General features: G+C 43.9%; 2 protein-coding genes across 2 annotated transcripts; both read right to left on the bottom strand.

Moving 5' to 3' along the window:
* Positions 1–11,968: 11,968 nt before the first annotated feature.
* Positions 11,969–15,645, bottom strand: ARF6 (ADP ribosylation factor 6). Its single transcript, XM_030562817.1, has one exon. The coding sequence runs from the start codon at positions 15,500–15,502 to the stop codon at positions 14,975–14,977; it is 528 nt and encodes a 175-aa protein (XP_030418677.1). The 5' UTR covers positions 15,503–15,645; the 3' UTR covers positions 11,969–14,974.
* LOC115651686 (dirigent protein 10-like) lies at positions 15,630–16,502 on the bottom strand. Its single transcript, XM_030562818.1, has 2 exons — positions 16,421–16,502; positions 15,630–15,919 (listed from the first exon to the last, which is right to left on the bottom strand). The coding sequence occupies exons 1-2, from the start codon at positions 16,479–16,481 to the stop codon at positions 15,636–15,638; spliced, it is 345 nt and encodes a 114-aa protein (XP_030418678.1). The 5' UTR covers positions 16,482–16,502; the 3' UTR covers positions 15,630–15,635.
* Positions 16,503–19,304: the final 2,802 nt, after the last annotated feature.

Raw genomic sequence — 19,304 nt, 5'->3', positions numbered from 1 at the left:
TCACACGGAAAGTTCTGAACCAATCGTCGGAGCTGCTTAGGCCTAATTTGGTTTTGTTAAATTACGCCTCATTCTACCATAGTGCTCCATCATCCTGACGAATCTACAATTTGTGTTGTCCACAGATTTCACTATTTCACTTCACTCTGTCTTTCAGATCATTATGTAATTTAATACCACAGTTCCTAATACTGATCCAAAGGCAATTTGAGACAGCATGCTAAACCCTGGCCAATCAGATTTTGCAAGTGTGCAGAATTCTTGTGCACCAGCACTGCATATAACTTCACAGAGGAAAACACTGAGAACTAGCATATGCTCAGTTTTCCACATAAGGACCCTTGATAGGAGATATTAGCTGGTTTAATGTTTCGTCCTTCTATAACGTGCTTTAAAAAAAAAAATCAGCTTATTGAATGCCCCTCCTGCCCCGGTTAGCTGGAGCATCCAATGCACCACCTTATTTACTTCATTTTTTTCAAAACTTAAGTCACATTTAAGAAGACTGATGTACGCGGCACAGACACCTCAATTTAGATACCATGACTCCTTCATGAAGTTACTGATGTAAGGAAGTACAGCTTGGGGAAATTTCTTTAAGCCAGTACCGATTACACTCACATACAGCCCATTGCATTACATAAAATTGTTTGTTTTGATAGTTATAGAAGAGCAAGAAATGTTTTCTAAATAAATGAGGCACACACGGTACACTGGATGGGCCTCATTTCAGGTAGGCCTCATGTGGTTGCAGGAATAATTTTCCTTCTACAAATAGATGTAGAACAGGGGTTCTCGGACTTTGGTACTGGTGACCCCTTTCACATAACAAGCCTCTCAATGCGACCCCCCCTTAAATATATAAAAAAGTGTTTTTAATTTATAACACCATTATAATGCTGGAGGTAAAGCAGGGTTTGGGGTGGAGGCTGAAAGCTCGTGACTCCCCATGTAATAACCTCGCGACCCCCCTGAGGGGTCCTGACCCTCAGTTTGAGAACCCCTGACGTAGAATTTATAATTCTATGTGATTAAAATTATGGTTTTCCCCCAAATAGGGGACACTCATCCATACAATCAGCTCCACCCTAAATAACAAATAATGGTGGATTACAGTCAGGAGACTAAACATTGTCAAAGCTTCTCATTAAAAATTTTTAAGGTGTTCATGTTTTAGTTACCCCACTACAATAGGGACCCAGGAAGCCCAGCTGCTGTAAGTAGGGGAGGGAGAGGAAAATCACATCTCTTTTCAGCCTACTATTCTTTGAGGGAGACAAGTCCACTCAAAATGCTGCTGGTAAAATCATTGTCCTGGGTCATGGCTCTGACCATGCCAAATCCCTCAAACCCAGCATGGGCTTCCCCTCTATCACACAAACGCTTGTTCAAGCTTTCAAGGCCCTCCAAGCTATTTCTCCTTCTGTCTCATAATGAAGTTGACATCCATCTTCTCTGCAGTGTGGTCAGCCTCTCCCAGACTATGTTCTCCCATGTGGTTGCTTGTGCTGGGCGGGTGGGAGTAGTTTCTCCCTGCTCACACAGGCTCTTGCACACACATGCTGGGGATTGTGCCATGGCCAAAGAAGCTTGCAGCCTGTGAATGATCATGGGAGGGTCCCAAGGGCAGGGTCCCAGCTTGGCTGCCTGAGTCTTGCTGGGGTTGTCCACTCAGAGCAGATCCCAGCCAGGGGATGTTTGCAGGCTGGGTACAGACAAGGCACCCAAGCTGGGATGGTCTCCCAGACCCCAGGCAGCCACAGAAATTCTGTTTCTTAAAAAGAGGACGATGTGCATAGGATGTGACCCTCCTAAAGTGGGTGCAACAAAAAAGAGATTGGGAACCTTCACCCTATAGTTATTTTAGTGCCTAAAAGTGACCATTATGGGGGGGGGGGAAATCTTCTTAGGTTGTTTACCCACACATTCTTTTAAAGCAGCTTATGCCGGTCATTGAGACATGATCTGTGTTTGACAGACCATTGTTTGATCCAGTACTCCCACTCCACCCCTTCTTCTGAAAGGCAGAGGAACGCAGTGACAAGCTGTCAGCACAGCAACTGAACCTTTAATAAGCGGGTTAGTACCTCTGATCTTCTGAGGGCTTTATAACCAGCTTTTTGGTTTTTAAAAAAGGCTGTTGCCCATCCAATGTTTGTATTATGGGAGCACCTAGGCGCTCCAGTCATGGAGCAAGGCCTCATTGCACTAGGTGCTGTACAAAACACAGAACAGAGAGACAGTCTCTGCCCAAAAGGGCTTGCGCTCCACCTAGAAGATAAAAGGCAACAGGGTGGGAGACACAAGGAAACAAGGAGAAATATTTTGTCGTTAAGGTTGCAGCCCTGGTGAATAACTCAGCCTAAGGGTATGTCTGCACTTTGAGCTGGGGGTGCAATTCCTAGCTCAAGGAGGTGCTAACTCTAATTGAGGCAGCATGCTATAAACAGAGCGCAGCTATGGCAGCGCGAGGGGCAGGCCACTTTCAATACATACCCACTGGAGATGCTGGGCACGTACTCAAGGTGGCTAACTCATCCCACATTGTGCTAACTCAGGCAGAGTTACTGCAGGTATGTCTCCTCGAGTTCGGATTTATACACACAGCTCAAAGTGGAGACATGCAACCTCTGGGCCTCAGGGGCAAGACCATTAAGTACTAACTCTTGGACCAAGAGCAAAATGACACCTGTACAGTGGTCCCAAGATCATTTTGCATACAGTCCATTCCCACCAGCTCAGGAGAATAAGACCCCAAAACCTGAGATGTAAAACCTTCACTCAAGGCCACCAACCAAGCTCAAGGACTGTTTGAATGTTCTCACTGATTCAAAACAACATAACAACTGAAAAATCATTCTATATATTAAGCAAAGAAGTTGTCACTAAGGCATTAGAAAAATAGAATTCAGGTGTGTGGTTGGTGGGTCTGATCACCATATTTGGGGTCATGAAGGATTTTCCCCACCAATTCAGATTGGCAGAGATCCTGGTGGGGGCGAGGGGGTTGCTTTCCTCTGTGGCATGGGGCACAGATCACTTGCGGGTTTAAACTAAGTAAATGGTGGATTCTCTGTAACTTGAAGTCTTAAAAATCATAGTTTGAGGACTTCAGTAACTCAACCAGAGGTACAGTAGAACCTCAGAGTTATGAACACCAGAGTTACGAACTGACCAGTCAACCACACACCTCATTTGGAACCAGAAGTACACAATCAGCAGAGAGGAAAAAAAAAGAGCAAATACAGTACAGCACTGTGTTAAACAAGCCACTAAAAAAAATAAAGGGAAAGCAGCATTTTCCTTCTGCATACTAAAGTTTCAAAGCTGTATTAAGTCAATGTTCAGTTGTAAATTTCTAGAACAACCACCAGAACGTTGTGTTCAATTACAAATAACCTCCATTCCCAAAGTGTTCGTAACTCTGAGGTTCTACTGTAATGGATCTATTACAAGGGTGGGTGGGTGAGGTTCTGTGGCCTTTATTGTGCAGGAGATCAGACTGGATGATCAAGATGGTCCTGTCTGTCCTTAGAGTCTATGAATCACAAGTATGGCCAAAACTGCAGATGGTTCTATAACGCAAGTGCCTTACTAGTTTATAGAACACTTTAATACTTAGTCCTTTAAGTGCTTAGATGCAGACAATCCAAATTCCATTTTTCGTTTGAGAAGTCTGACCGGACTTCACCAACCAGGAGTGGCAAAATTGCCCCTTTCCTGGCAGTGGGAGATTGAACTATCAAGTTCTGAAAAAATTAAGCTTTAAATTAAAAAAAAAAAAATCCCTAACGCTTGTTGATACCAAAGTCTTCCAAATGCTCAGAGATGCAGCACTGTTTTTCTAAGGCCAGGTCTACACTACAACATTTTGTGGACATAGCTATATCAGTTGGGGTGTAAAATCAAAAAAACCACACACACGCACCCGGCAAACAAAGCAATGCCAGCAGAACCTCCAGTATAGATGCAGGAATCACAGCAGAAGAGCACTACACCAGCAAAGCATTTGTAGCGTAGACAAGGCTTGAGTGTGTGGACAGTTCTAACGCTGCTCAAAACTTCCTTCTGCTGCTTGAGAAAGCTAAGAAGACTGGCTCAGCTTCACTGCTGCTATTTGGTACCCCGTGACCACTAAAATTGATTACAATACATCAGGTTCCTTCTGCTGCAGCCACTAAGCAAAGCTATGAACAGCAGACAAGGCAAGTTCTAAAAGCTATTTACCAGAGAAAATTATACAAAAAACCTAAGTCTGAAGAAGGGCAGAACAGCGGGCATTCTGCTGGCCCTCCCCATGAATCAGCTAGGAAAAGATACCCCTCCGAACAATCAGAAGGCTTGAGGATAAGCAGTAGGTGAATAGAAAACTGTCTCTGCTAGCAGAAGGTTGGTAAAATGAGCCTCAGAGCAAGGTCCAAGCACAGAACCTTGGCAGGGATCCAAGCATCCCTCACCTCCATCCAGCAGCTTTTATATCTGCCTTTGACAAGTCTGGTTTGTCCTCAGGCTAGCAGGTGAATTTTTGCAAGCCCTGGGTATCGCAAAGAAAACAAAGAATTCACAATACAGTTGACAAAGGCTGTCTCCAACTCTTTTTAATGAGGTAATTTTATTTGTATTATAAATACAGTGCTGAAAATAAGGCAGATAACTTTGTCCCTCCTAGCTAGATTAAGAAAAAAAAAAGTTGTTCCCAGTGTTTGACAAACTCTTGAGATGAGGAAAAACAAGCAATCCAAGTCTATTCCCTATATCTGAACCTTCCATGTCATCAGACTTTGTTTTGATGGGGGAGCTCAACCAGAACCAAGCCATTTAGTCTAATCTTGTGAGTTCGCAAGCGAATGCTTCCTCTTAGAGGGTATAACAGCATGAACTCCTGGGCTCACATTGGATTCAATTACTGCTAAGACAACTGATTGAAAATCATCCGTATATGACGGGGAAAAAAGCCTCCACAAGATCTGAGGCAGTTCCAAAGTAACCCAACCCCTGTGGGGAGAGGACATTATGACAGATGTTTAACTAACACTGTATGAACATATTGCAGTACACCTACAGGTGGTAACTGAAAAGTTGAAGCAGCCATAGAGTTAATGGCTGCGTTCTAGAATAATATTCCTAGTTTCCAAGAGAAGCATTAAAGGAAGTTCCTCGGGGTAAAATAGGAAAAATACTAATAGTACAACGGCTGAGTAACCCCACATTCCTTACTCTGTGAAGTGTCAGACCTACTTCTGAGGAACCCAGACCAACAAGCAAATGTTATTTTCAAGTTTAGAAGCTGTCAACACTATAAACAGTTTCAATTACACCTTGCAGTGTTACCCAACAACACTGCAAACCAATATAATTTAAGCCATTTATATAATACGAGTTCCACCCTATTATTTGCCTCTTATTGCATTCATGTAAACATGATGTCTGGAATGTTTTTGCTTGTATTCTGAACATTGATAGTCACAGTGCCAACGCTGATTTTCCCTCTAATAGTTGGTAATACCAGCATAGGTTTCATACAGACTAATCTCGGCACAAGCCGCCTCTCACCCCCCTCCCCAGGACATGCATGAACCTTCATTTAAACACCCGTATAAGTATCAAAACTCATACTATACATGGGTAGGATGTCATTACAGCTCAAAAACCCACCAGATTTTTAGATATCAAAAGATAAAGGTCTTAATGGACAACGGCATAGAAATAATATTGTTCCCTTCCTATGGAGGAATTCAAGCTAAACATCCGGAAGCCGTTATCCACAACACTACGGCCTTTCCAGAAATGAGAAAGTAACACTACATTTCACACACTCTCACTTACTTCCTAGTCTAGTTTTTGCTGGAGGGGGCAACGCAAGAGATATCCACCCTACCCTCAAGTTACCTTCATACCCTATGAACTCTGAAGTGTTGCAATATTCAACTAGCTATCCTGAATGTGAAATGCACCTCTATGAAATTAACCACACAAGCATAATTGCCTGTATCACAAGTAATATGGCACAACAGCCACATTTTCCAGATCTGCTTTTTTCCTGGTAATTGACAATACTGTACATGGGATACTCCACTGCTCCCACTCTGCTTTGGAATTAAAGGAGGATTGGGGGGGGTGGAGTTAGGTGTGTCTATACAAAGTTTTCACTCCTTTTGCTGTCATTTCCATTACCAATTTAACTGTAGGACTCATCTCTAGAACTAGAAATAACGCAGTGTGATTCAGCATTTGCTTTTTTTGGTAAACTGAAATATTTCTATAGAAATATTTCCACTATTAACAATGCAGCTATCTACTATTTTGAAGACATGACATCCCCTGAGTTTTGCCTAAGTACTGTGTCTACAACCAATTTTGGTTCAGTTAGTGCAGCTCTAGGAGTTACATTGGTCCTGCCTTGGGTGCAGCAGGGGACTGGACAAGAAGACCTCTCAAGGTCCCTTCCAGTCCTATGATTACAGAAGATAGAGGTACTTAAAATATGACCTGCAAAGGGGGAAAATTTTGAATGTGTGTTTTGTTTGTTTCATGATTACACAACAGGCCTAAGATGAATTAAGAAGTTGCTTTTTAAAAGTTAGGAAACCAGGTTGCGTATGTTTGATCAGTGTTTCTCAACCTTTTTGATTCCTAGGACCAGTTTGCTGCCTTCCTAAATAGTGTCAGAGAAATCTCAGGGACCAGTGCCGGTCCACGGACTGGTCGTTGAGAACACTGCCTTAAGCAATTCCATAAAGATCTGGAGCACTTACTGGATGACATTGGAAGTGAAACCTTATTGAAAAGGAAAGCAATTTTTATTCAGACTATTTTAAAAGCTTTGTTATTTGTATGTTTAACTTGAGATAGAGAAACAGAAGGAAGCTTTTAAGATTCAAATACTTCCCTTAAATAAAGATCTAAATTAACAAAAATGTGCCTACGTATGAGACCACTTTTGATGTCTCTGAACACACACCAAAAGACTTCCGGCTTTTTTGTTCAACAAAGCCACAAAAAAAAGGCAGCTGGGAACCCCATGTAGAAGCATGGCATCATAGATTTGATTACATGCTCTGAGGAGGAGGGAGGTAGTTCCATAAATGGACAAGGAAGAATGGTACCACCATTCGTTCCGATGCTACCAGTGAAGTGAAACCATTTTTCTATTAGAATATCTACAGCAGGCCTGCACATCTCGTAAAGAAGCAGGGGCCATGCTTCTCCAAAGAAAACAGCTGAGGGCTGAAACCCACCACACCCCTCTCCCCCCAAAACACACACACCCCAGCGCCACCTGGCCCCGCAGAAACAGCCCGCCCCATGGAAACAAACCCTCCTTCCCCAGCGCCGCCCCAGCGAAACAACAGTATTGACCCTTGGTAATACGTTATAACGGGCCCCTAAGGTAGTATAATTAAGGTAAAAGAAAAATGTCTTTTGGCTAGAAGTAGAATAAGATCTTCCCCCTACTTTGTAATCAATCGTCCTGTTGAATGAATGAGGTGTGACTGAGGAAGGCAGCACCTCCAGACAGCTGCAACCGTTGGAGAGGGGATGGGAGCCAGAACAAGGACAATGCAACTTGTCAAGTGGGCTGACTAGAGAAGAGCAGACATACTGACGGCCTTGGGGGTTAGAAGCAAGCACCTTCCTTTGGGAACACCCTCTTTTCAGCATTGGGACAACCTCCAGCACAGAGAAAAGCAGCAAAAAGGACCAATTTTTATGAGAACAAGATCAGTAGAACAGGTCAGTCACCAACTTGCCGCTCGCCTCCTCACCCCCTCCCACGTATAAAGCCCCACCACCACTGCCTGTCCGCTCGGCTCGTCATCCCCCCCGGCTCACCTACTCACCCCTCCTGCTCACCTCCTCAGCCCCCCCTGCCGCCGCCAGCTCACCTGCCCCCCCCCACTCCTCAGCCCCCCCACCCCCAGCTCGCCTACTCACACACACCCCCACCACCACCGCCAGCTCACCGGCCTGCCCACCGCTGGTCTCTTATCTTCTGCCGCTGGCTCACCCTCACTCTCCAGCCTGCCACTGGCCTCTTCACCACCCCACCCACCCACCGGCCAGCCAGCCAGCCAACTAGCCATTGGCTTGCCCCACCCTGTTGCTTGCCTACTCACCTCCCGCAGGCCGCACAATGAGCCCACACGGGCCACATGCTGCCTGCAGGCCATACGTTGTGCAGGCCTGATCTACAGTTTGCAATTGGAGGCAATAACCCAACAGCATAGGTAAAGGCATCCAGTTCTTATTTCCCCCTCCCCCCCCCCAAAGTTATAGTACTATAAACATACGCAAGCTCATTGTCCTTTATTTTCCTTCCATCTTTTACAAAAGTAGGTGCCATCACAGCCGTCTCAAACTTTTATGGAACTACTTACTTCCTCCCCAGACCACATGCATTAAATCCACCATGCTGCGCTCTTCCACTGACATTGCATTTATTGACCAGCATCCCCTCACGTGGGCAGATACTAAGTATCAAAAGTAGGATTACTACATTCGGGTCACCTATTTTATTTCTTCAAAAATGCCACTGCCAAAAATTATCCCGCTTTTTATGATACTTCAAATGGTCCTCCTGACATCTGATGTTCATTTAAATAATTTGCTTCACTCTCAAGTATTGAAGAACTACACAGTATGAAATCCTAGGGTTTTGGGTTTTTTTAAAGAGTTAAAGGTCAACGCGAGACTTAAGTGCTAAAATATCAGAATAGGAGAGTTCTTCCCCCACCCATCACTGGATTTAGAATAAAATCCTAATACTCTGTAGAAATAGCACTTGGGAGTTTACACTTGCCTAGGGACAGCGGAAGTTTTCCCACAAAGTACCAATATCTTCCGGGTAATAAGATTTTTCTTTTTTATTTTAGCCATTAAGGTTGCAAACATTACAAACCCAAACCAAGATTATACCAGTGCAATGCTGTTCCTAACAGTTCTGATGCCTCTGCAACTGCTGAGACCTTCCCACAAACTACAAAGTGAAAGCTGACCAATCTTGTCAGTTTTGACTACATTTTTTCACAATTCTGCTGGAAACAGTGGAACTACCAGTCAGGTCAATTTGTCAGACGTTTTGGAGCATGAGCTTTCGTGGGTGAATACCCACTTCCTCAGATGCATGCATGCATCTGAGGAAGTGGGTATTCACCCACGAAAGCTCATGCTCCAAAACGTCTGTTAGTCTATAAGGTGCCACAGGATTCTTTGCTGCTTTTACAGATCCAGACTAACACGGCTACCCTCTGATACTCAATTTGTCAGATATTCAATTAGTATATTTTCATTTGACCAGCCCTGACATTACCTTTTATATAGTATGTATATAGAAAGTAGATTGACCAGCAGCGTGCCATGTAAATACAGTAGAACAGTACATTTTTAAAATTGATGGAAACGTGGCTTTAATTTGAGGGGCACTGTCTGCCTCTAGGGAAAAAGTGTTTTTGTTTGTAGGCTGAGTCTTCATTCAGGCTAGTAGGTGGCAGGTAAGTTCTTCCAAGCCTTATCCATAACTACTGATTTTCTCCTGCGACTGGAAAAGAGATTGCTGAAGCCTTTTCTGATTCATGAAAAATAGTAATTCAAGAATGGTATTCTAATTAAGAAATTAAGCTAAAGCTGAACACACAGTTACAGAGGTCTAACCCAAAAATGGTCACCCTTACAAAGTCAACTTTTACTAACAGCTACGACATCACGTTATCAGTTACAGGTTTATTTTTCTGAGGTTGTGTCTATGCACACTTGCTCTGGTTTAACTAAATCAGTTTTTAAAGCCACATCCCTAGCTAAAGTGGCTCAAGTGTGTGTGTAGACAAGACAAGCTAGATCCGCGTCTCTCAAATGCAACCACCGTGGCCGCATGTGGCCACCAAGGGCTTTTCTTGTTGACACATCCTCCTGGGTTGTAATTGGGGGTGTTGCGGGGAAAAGAAGCAGTGGCCTCTCTCTCAGGACAAATGGGGGGGTTGGCCCTGCTCCCCCCTCCAGGGAGACACATGCTGGAGGTGCAGGCAGCTGGTGAATGCCCCACTTTCCCAAAGGCGGGTGGGCAGTCTTTGGCCACTGGGCTTCGGGTTTCATCCATGCAATAGCAGGCTCTGGTTCCAGGTGCTGGTCCCAGGTTCGCCACCCACACCATCATCCCTGGGCCCCACGGCCTCCCTGCCCTTCTCCCCAGCCAGGGCTTAATTTGTCCCAAGGTTTGCCGGGGCTGAGTATGTGTGCTGTGAAACGTGATATTAACAAACATACAAATATCAGGTTTCACAGCAGCAGACTTACTAGACAGCAAGTTCAAAAAAAAAAAAAAAAAAAAAAACCAAAAAAGCAACAATCAAAAGACAAGAACATGCACAAGCACCTTATTTGTGTTTCTATTCTGTTTATGTCCAGTAGAGAGACCACTGTACATTATTTTTATTACTGAGTCTGAAAAAATCCCTACATAAATAAATTACAATGATTAGGAAAAATAAATATGCATATATACACATTTCCAAAAGTTAATTATTTTAGGAAAAATTGTCAGTGCAGCTACCAACAAGAGTTGGTGGCCGCACTCTGAGGACATCAAAAAATTTCTTGTGAGAACCCGAGCTAGATACTGAAGGTAATTCTTTTTTTAAACATAGCTACCACTGTAGGACCACAGCACCAACACCACCTGGATACACCTGAGACCTTGAAAATTGATTTTTAGGATTAGCTTAAGGCAGTGGGATGATATTGTCTCCCAAGTCACCTGTCTACTCCTGATCTTTTGGCATAAGTGACGAAAGGTGACCAAACTGTGTTGCCTTTTTCCTTGATGTCTCATATCCATTTCAATGCCAGTATCTCTTCTTTCCCTTCTCAATGTCAGCTCAACCATCTTCAAGCATGTCGAGACTGTCACTCCACATCCAGACTCTAGTCTGCTTAGCTTTTCCTGTTACATCACGTCTCTATCCACAGCCGGTTCTACAGTTTTCGCCACCCCAAGCAGCGCGATGAATTGCTGCGGGGGACCAGTCCCTATGCCCTCAAGGCAGCAGGCGCGTTTCGGCGGCGGCGGCGGCAATTCGGTGGCAGCTTCTATGTTTAGCTGAAGCCGCCCAAGACAGCTAAACATAGAAGCTGCTGCCGAATTGCCGCTGCTGCGGAAACACGCCTGCTGCCCATGGCAGCAATTCGGCGTGCTGCTTGGGGGCAAAAACAACAGGAATTGCCACCCCTTGCGGACTGCCACCCCAAGCACCAGCTTGGAATGCCTGGAGCCAGCTCTGTCTCTACCCTCCACTCTGAAAAATTACTTTAGCAGCTTCAATGTGTACACTGTTCTAGCCTCATCCCTACTCCCCTTCCAAACTCCTTAACTGCCTTACTGCTTAGTTAGCTGCTTCATTCTCAACCTCGGAGCTCCATACAACTTCACTCCTTTCCATCTCTAGCTGTAGCTCCTTGCATGCTTCTGTAGCTCTCGATTTCTTATAACAATTTTTCCCATTTTACCCCGAATCTAAAAAGCACCTTTCCTTCCCTCTATTCCTTCAAGGCCATTTTCTTCAAGAAACTTTCCAGGACTGACCACCTCATCATCAGCACCTCTGTGCTTTCTGGCAGGTAAATTGTTCTGTGCATTATATTTGTCCAAGTGACAATATAAGTTCCTTAGGGCACAGATCTTGTATTGAAGTATTTTACAAAGCATAATATTATAACATTAAGTTTACTGAAATAAGAGAGGCTGTAATCAGAAGTGGGAGTATTTTTAAAAGAAGCTTGTCTCCTCTTTCCAACTTTTCAATTTTAATTATGTGACTTAAAGATTCCTCAAAAAGAAACTAATAGCATTACAATGTTTCAAGACCAGGTTAAACAGAACTTAGGTCGCTATGTAAGCAGAAGGCACTACTCCAGTGTATTATATAGACCCTTCTGTTTTTACAATATTCACATATAAGTAACATACCAGGAGAGCTGCACTGCATAATTGCTTTATTTTCTGCTTCTTAGTTCTTTATCAACACTACAACCATATTTAGAACACAAAATTCCTGTTTACTGTAGTCAGGGAGATGAAAATCTACAGACTCATTCGCTTACCAGACAAGAACAATGCCACCTCCCAAAAAAAGTACTCCAATTTACTTTATGAATTCATATGAACAGAGAAGTTGATGCACTTAAAATTCAGATTGCAAGAATTCTGATAAAAAGACTGCCACTTTAACCTGCAGGCTGCAATTACTTGCATGGTTTCCCCACCCCCCACTTCCTTCATAAAGACATCTTGAAAATGAAGCCTTTAGATTTCGTTCAGTAACAAAGGTCATTTATTTTTTAATTATCTGCCACACAAGTTTCAGTAACTTTAGAATCTTTTCCCCCAGAATAAAACATTTAAAAATTCAAGAGTATAATTAAATTTATCATTTTACCTACACAACAGAATATCTAAAGTAACAAAATTACCAAAGAAATACAAAATTGTGAATTCAATTTAATGTAAAAACCTAGTGAAATTTAAACCTGCCCTAAACAGTGTTTGAAGAGAAAGAATACAGTAAACACTTTAGACTGAAAGTGAAAATCTAACTTTTCATGTTGATTGAGATATGTTTAAGAAAGTTTGAAAACTATTAATAGAGCTTCAAGTCTTCCAGTTTAGGCATTTACCTTGTGCTTGGCTTTTTTTTTATTTTTGTTCCAGAAGAAAAAAAAATGTACCCTGGTGTTTGGTTTATACGCCTTTACACTACCACACTATCTGACCAATTACCTTAAACTGAAATGAAGAATTTCTTGAATTTATAAAAACTAGAAAATGGAGCAACAATTCAAGAAGGACTTGAAAGGACTTCTAAAATGAAGACGTCTAGTTTTTCCTTCAGAATTATGATTTTAAACAACTGAGCTTGCCTTGCTTTTCTAATGAACATTTTCCTTTTACAAGTGTTTCTGAATCGTTGCTATATTTTCCAGTATCGTCCAGAATCCTCATTGCCATTGCAACCCACATTAAGAGTGTCCCTCTTTTAGAACCATATTATAAACTAAGCATTTTTTTTTCCCAAGGGATCCTAAGCATTAAATTTTTAGGAAAAAAACTTCAATATTTTTATCTCCCCATAGATCTTTGGTAAGAGCTCCATAATACACTGTACTTAACATACAGTTAACACTGCAGAAATGTAGTGTAATGCCCCAATCTAATGTAAAATTTACACCCTCAAAAAAAATTTCTTCTTCTAGTTTTGTAGAGTTACATTCCTAGAATTCCCCAGTTGAGTTTAACTCCTTGAGGAAATCTGAAATTAATCCTTAAGGCTGAATAAAACCCAGCTGCTTTACATTTTTTGCACCCAGTATTAATACTTGATTGAAACGATACACTGATTTGAACTCTCAATCTGGGTGGGTTTGGTTTGTTTGTTTTTGCCATAATTTGCCAGTCAGAGACATCTGAAAACTGTGTTATGGCAAGTGAGCTGCTTGCCCTTTAAAAACTATATGTGGAAGTTTACATTCATAGTCATATGCTCACTCTCTACACCCCACTCTCATTACTAATTATTCAACGGATTTAAATTCAAACATTCAACACAGTTCCTTTCATAAATAATTATAGTAACATTACTGAAACAGAGGGACAAAAATGTTTAGAACTACTTTCATGAGTTCGATTGTGGTCTTGCAAAAACTAAATTGTGATATAAATGACTTCTTCAAATGCCAGTTACTCAAAATGTTAAAATGATTAATTTCTGTTAAAGTTTAGACCTAAGCTTGCTTATTCAAATGATCATGATATGGAAACAAATGAGGAGGTTTGCAGCTGATAAAGATGCATGCTTTTTGAAAAATCTCATGTTTTCTGAACTTTGGAAATGTCTCCAAAAGTCTCAAGATTAACAAATGCCTCTCTTACAATATAGGAAAGATGCAAGACAACTTGATTTTTGCCTAATGGTAAGTTAAAGTAAAATGAACAGTAATGCTTACACATTACTGCTACACTTTCTAGAAAGAAGAGATCCAGCACTGTGAGACTGATACATAACTAGATAAGACTGCACCTAAACATCATTAACTTTGCAATGCAAGACATAGGAACTGTGAGTAGAGTATAACTTGAAACTATTACATCATTCACATTTTATTCATTATATGGTTGCTATGTAATATGGGGAACTTATTTGCATCCCTACTCATGCATGATGTATGGTTCAGAACTTCACAGCTGACATTTCAATGCAGTTCTTAACATTACCTCAGATATGCACTTTGAACATATTACAATGGTATTCTCAATATCTACCACTGTAGGCAAGGTTTTATTTACCATGTTAGTCTTAGATATGAAAAGACAGATTTAAAGTTACTATTTAGTTACAGATGAAGGGCTTCTTTTTAAAAAGAAGTCCCCAATATAAAAAGACAGACTGCAGTTTGATTTTAAGCAATAATTTTCAGTTTACTGATGAAACAAACCTAGCAACATATTCTGCATGAATGCAAAAAGAAGCAATCTACAGCAAGTGATAAAGGAAAAAAAAAATCAAAAAAAAGTGGAACCAGAAAGCATACATTGAAAATGGTTACCCCTTCTCTTCCTCCCTCCACCACACACAATAAAAAAAAAAAAATAAAGGAATCAAACCATTATAAAGGCTAAATCAAGAGAGGAAAAAAATTACTTAGCAAATCTACAGTGTGTCTTTCCCCCTTTTGCTGGAAGTCTGCCATAGAATCTAGTGCTTGTGTTCGTGTCACATTTGGAGGTTACAGCATCCTAACGCCAAGCAAGAAGAGTTAAAACAGGAATCCAGTCAGCATGTAGAAGGAAAGGGTGGTAACTGGAGAAGAAGTGATCATAATCCTATGGATGCTTGGTTTTACTTTTTCGGTGGAGAATCATTCTTCTAGGAAACCAGGCGGGCTATATTTTTTTTTAAATTATCTGCAGACTAATTAGGTATCATCATTAGGATTTATAATTGGACGTTAACCATGTCAGCCCTTCATAGAGTCCATCCCCTGTGGTAGCACAAGAGGGCTGCACGTACCAATTCCTATCCCTGATTCGGGTGAGGCCCAGTTTCTCCTGGATTTCATGGGGTTTCATAGCATCGGGCAGGTCCTGCTTGTTGGCGAAGATCAGGATGATGGCGTCCCGCATCTCCCGGTCGTTGATGATGCGGTGCAGCTCCTGGCGGGCCTCGTCGATGCGGTCGCGGTCGGCGCAATCCACCACGAAGATTAACCCCTGCGTGCCCGTGTAGTAGTGCCGCCACAGGGGGCGGATCTTGTCCTGGCCCCCGACATCCCACACGTTGAACTTGACGTTTTTGTAAGTCACCGTCTCCACGTTGAAGCCCACGGTGGGGATGGTGGTGACGGACTGGCCCAGCTTCAGTTTGTACAGGATGGTGGTTTTACCGGCCGCGTCCAGCCCCAGCATCAGGATCCGCATCTCCTTGTTGCCGAAGATCTTGGACAGCACCTTGCCCATCTCGGCGGCATCCACGGGGCCCCCTCGGGGCAGAGCAGAACCCGGAGGCCGCGGTGTCCTCGCCCCGGGGAGCCGGGCGGAAGCGCGAGGCGTTCGGCCTGGGGAACACGAGACTCACCGCCCGGGAGACGCGTTACCGGGGGAGGCCCGCGGGCCTATCCCGCCCCAGCGGCCGGGGCGGGGTCCCAGCAGGGCCGGGGCCAGCCGATCCCCCGCCAAGCCCAGCAGAGAGGCCGCCAGCCCGCCTCAGGGAGACCCGGGAAGCGTCAGCTCCGGACCATCCGCCCGCGTGCAGGCCCGGCCTCCTGCCCTTCGCCGCCGGGCCCAGGGCGGCCCCGCCAGCGGCTCCTTCCTTCGCTCCGAGCGGCCCAGGCAGCGGCTCCTCAGCGCATCGATGCCGGCGCCTCCGGCTCCCGCCTGCAAAGCGGACGGAGAGAGACGGTGACTGCCCGGCGCCGGCTGCCGCGAGCGGGCCCAGCCGCCCGGGACCTGCGCTGCCTCGCGCCGCTCCCCTCCTCGCGCGCCCAACCCAGCCACCGCCGCCGCCGGAAAAGGTGCCGCGCGAACCCACCTTCACTTCCCCTCGGCCGGGCGCGCGCCTGCGCACAGCCCACCCGCCCGGAGGAGAGGCCTCTAAGCGACAAACCCCGCCCCTTAGGAAGTGCGAACGAACCACGCATGTGCACACGCAGACCCATCCGCCCGGGGAGGCAGGGCCTCACGAAGGAGTCTCCTCCCCCATGGTCCACTGCGCATGTGCAAATCCAAACCCTTCTCTAGGGAAATCTACCTCCCCTACCGCCATCCGAGTATCACGCATGCGCAGGGAACCCCAGCAAGCGCTTTGGTTTTTGAACAAATGCGCTTTTCTCCTGCCTCAGAGCTGCGCGTGCGCAGTGATATCGCGCATGCACACACTCATTAAGAGTCTTCCTCTCACTGATGTTGCGAAGGCGCCGTCATAGCACAACAGGACCATAAGGGAGCAACCTCTGAAGAATCCCGCCTAATTTGCCCGGGACAAGATTTGCGCATGCGCTATCGTGTAAAAGCCACGGAGCCTTACTTCCACCTTCCAACGGGTGCGCATGCCCAATAACATCCCCCCGCCCATCACGTAAGGGGGATGATCTATGTGACAATCCCCGGGCAGGAACTGCGCATGCGGGTAGCCAAGGGGCGTGTCTTGTATAAGGAGAGGCGCCGGGCGATCACACGTCAGCACAGCACGCGGGCATAAGGCCAAGGCTCCCTCTTAAAGGGCCAGCCAGTGCCAGCAGTGGGCGTGTCTGCGGGGCAGGGAGCTGTTCCCTAGGGTGCAGGCAGGGGGCGTCTGTCCCCTTCCCGCAGCCTGGGCGGTGCGGGGCCCTGGTGCTAAAGGGCGTATTGTTTAAGGGAGGGGGCCTGTAACATGCGGGGGAGTAATGAGCATCTGGCACAGCTGCATAGAAAACTGGGCGCGATGGGGCCTGTGGATGAAGCGGTACCGGGGGAAGAACTTGAGAGGCATGGCATTGGCAGAAGGGGTTTGCAAATCACACCTATTACTAAAGAGTAATAAGTCACCAGGACCAGATGGGATTCACCCAAGAGTCCTGACGGGGCTTAAATGTGAAATTGCAGGACTATTAACTGTCGTCCGTAACCTATCATTTAAATCAGCTTCTGTACCAAATGATTGGAGAATAGCTAATGTGACGCCAATTTTTAAAACGGGCTCTAGAGGTGACCCCGGCAATTACAGGTCAGTAAGCCTGACCCCAGAACTGGTTGAAATTATAGTAAAGAACAGAATTGTTGAACACATAGATGAACATAATTTGTTGGGGAAGAGTCAACGTGTTTTTTGTAAAGGGAAATCATGCCTCTCAAAACTACTAGAATTCTTTGAGGGAGTCAACAAGCATATGGGCAAGGGGGATTCAGTGGACATAGTGCACTTAGATTTTCAGAAAGCCTTTGACAAGGTCCCTCACCAAAGGCTCTTAAGAAAACTAAACAGTTATGGGATAAGAAGGAAAGTTCTCTCATGGATCAGTAACTGGTTAAAAGATGGAAACAAAGGGTAGGAATAAATGGTCAGTTTTCGGAATGGAGAGAGATAAATAGTGGTGTCTCTGACGGGTCTGTACGGGATCCAGTCCTATTCAACATAATAAATGATCTGCAAAAAGGGGTGACCAGTGAGGTGGCAAAATTTTAGATTATACAAAACTACTCAAGATAGTTAAGCCCCGAGCAGACTGCGAAGAGCTACAAAAGGATCTCTCAAAACTGGGTGACTGGGCAACAATATCGCAAAATTCAATGTTGATAAATGCAAAGTAATGCACATTGGTAAGCATAATCCCAACTATACGTATAAAATGATGGATTGAAGTGTCACTAGAGGAGGTTTTGGAATTAATTGATAAACTCAACATTAACAAGTCACCGGGACCCGATGGCATTTACTCAAGAGTTCTGAAAGAACTCAAATATGAAGTTGCAGAACTATTAACTAAGGTTTGTAACCTGTCCTTTAAATCGGCTTTGGTACCCAATGACTGGAAGTTAGCTAATGTAACGCCAATATTTTAAAAGGGTTCTAGAGGTGATCCTGGCAATTACAGACTGGTAAGTCTAACGTCGGAACTGGGCTAATTAGTCGAAAAAATAGTTAAGAATAAAATTGTCAGACACATAGAAAAACATAAACTGTTGAGCAATAGTCAACATGGTTTCTGTAAAGGGAAATCGTGTCTTACTAATCTATTAGAGTTCTTTGAAGGGCTCAACAAATGTGGACAAGGGGGATCCAGTGGACATAATGTACTTATATTTCCAGAAAGCCTTGGACAAGGTCCCTCACCAAAGGCTCTTACGTAAATTAAACTGTCATGGGATAAAAGGGAAGGTCCTTTCATGTATTGAGAACTGGCTAAAAGACAGGGAACAAAGGGTAGGAATTAATGGTAAATTCTCAGAATGGAGAGGGGTAACTAGTGGTGTTCCCCAAGGGTCAGTCATAGGACCAATCCTATTCAATTTATTCATAAATGATCTGGAGAAAGGGATAAACAGTGAGGTGGCAAAGTTTGCAGATGATACTAAACTACTCAAGATAGTTAAGACCAAAGCAGATTGTGAAGAACTTCAAAAAGATCTCACAAAACTAAGTGATTGGGCAACAAAATGGCAAATGAAATTTAATGTGGATAAATGTAAAGTGATGCACATTGGAAAAAATAACCCCAACTATACATACAATATGATGGGGGCTAATTTAGCTACAACGAATCAGGAAAAAGATCTTGGCGTCATCGTGGATCGTTCTCTGAAGATGTCCACGCAGTGTGCAGAGGCGGTCAAAAAAGCAAACGAGATGTTAGGAATCATTAAAAAGGGGATAGAGAATAAGACTGAGAATATATTATTGCCCTTATATAAATCCATGGTACGCCCACATCTCGAATTCTGTATACAGATGTGGTCTCCTCACCTCAAAAAAGATATTCTAGCACTAGAAAAGGTTCAGAAAAGGGCAACAAAAATGATTAGGGGTTTGGAGAGGGTCTCATATGAGGAAAGATTAAAGAGGCTAGGCCTCTTCAACTTGGAAAAGAAGAGACTAAGGGGGGATATGACAGAGGTATATAAAATCATGAGTGATGTTGAGAAAGTGGATAAGGAAAACTTATTTACTTAGTCCCATAATACAAGAACTAGGGCTCACCAAATGAAATTAATAGGTAGCAGGTTTAAGATAAATAAAAGGAAGTTCTTCACACAGCGCACAGTCAACTTGTGGAACTCCTTACCT

Source organism: Gopherus evgoodei, chromosome 4, assembly GCF_007399415.2.
Source record: "Gopherus evgoodei ecotype Sinaloan lineage chromosome 4, rGopEvg1_v1.p, whole genome shotgun sequence".
NCBI classification, from domain to species: domain Eukaryota; kingdom Metazoa; phylum Chordata; order Testudines; family Testudinidae; genus Gopherus; species Gopherus evgoodei.
Note: the sequence above shows the minus strand (reverse complement) of the source record. Positions and strands in the feature narration are given on the sequence as shown.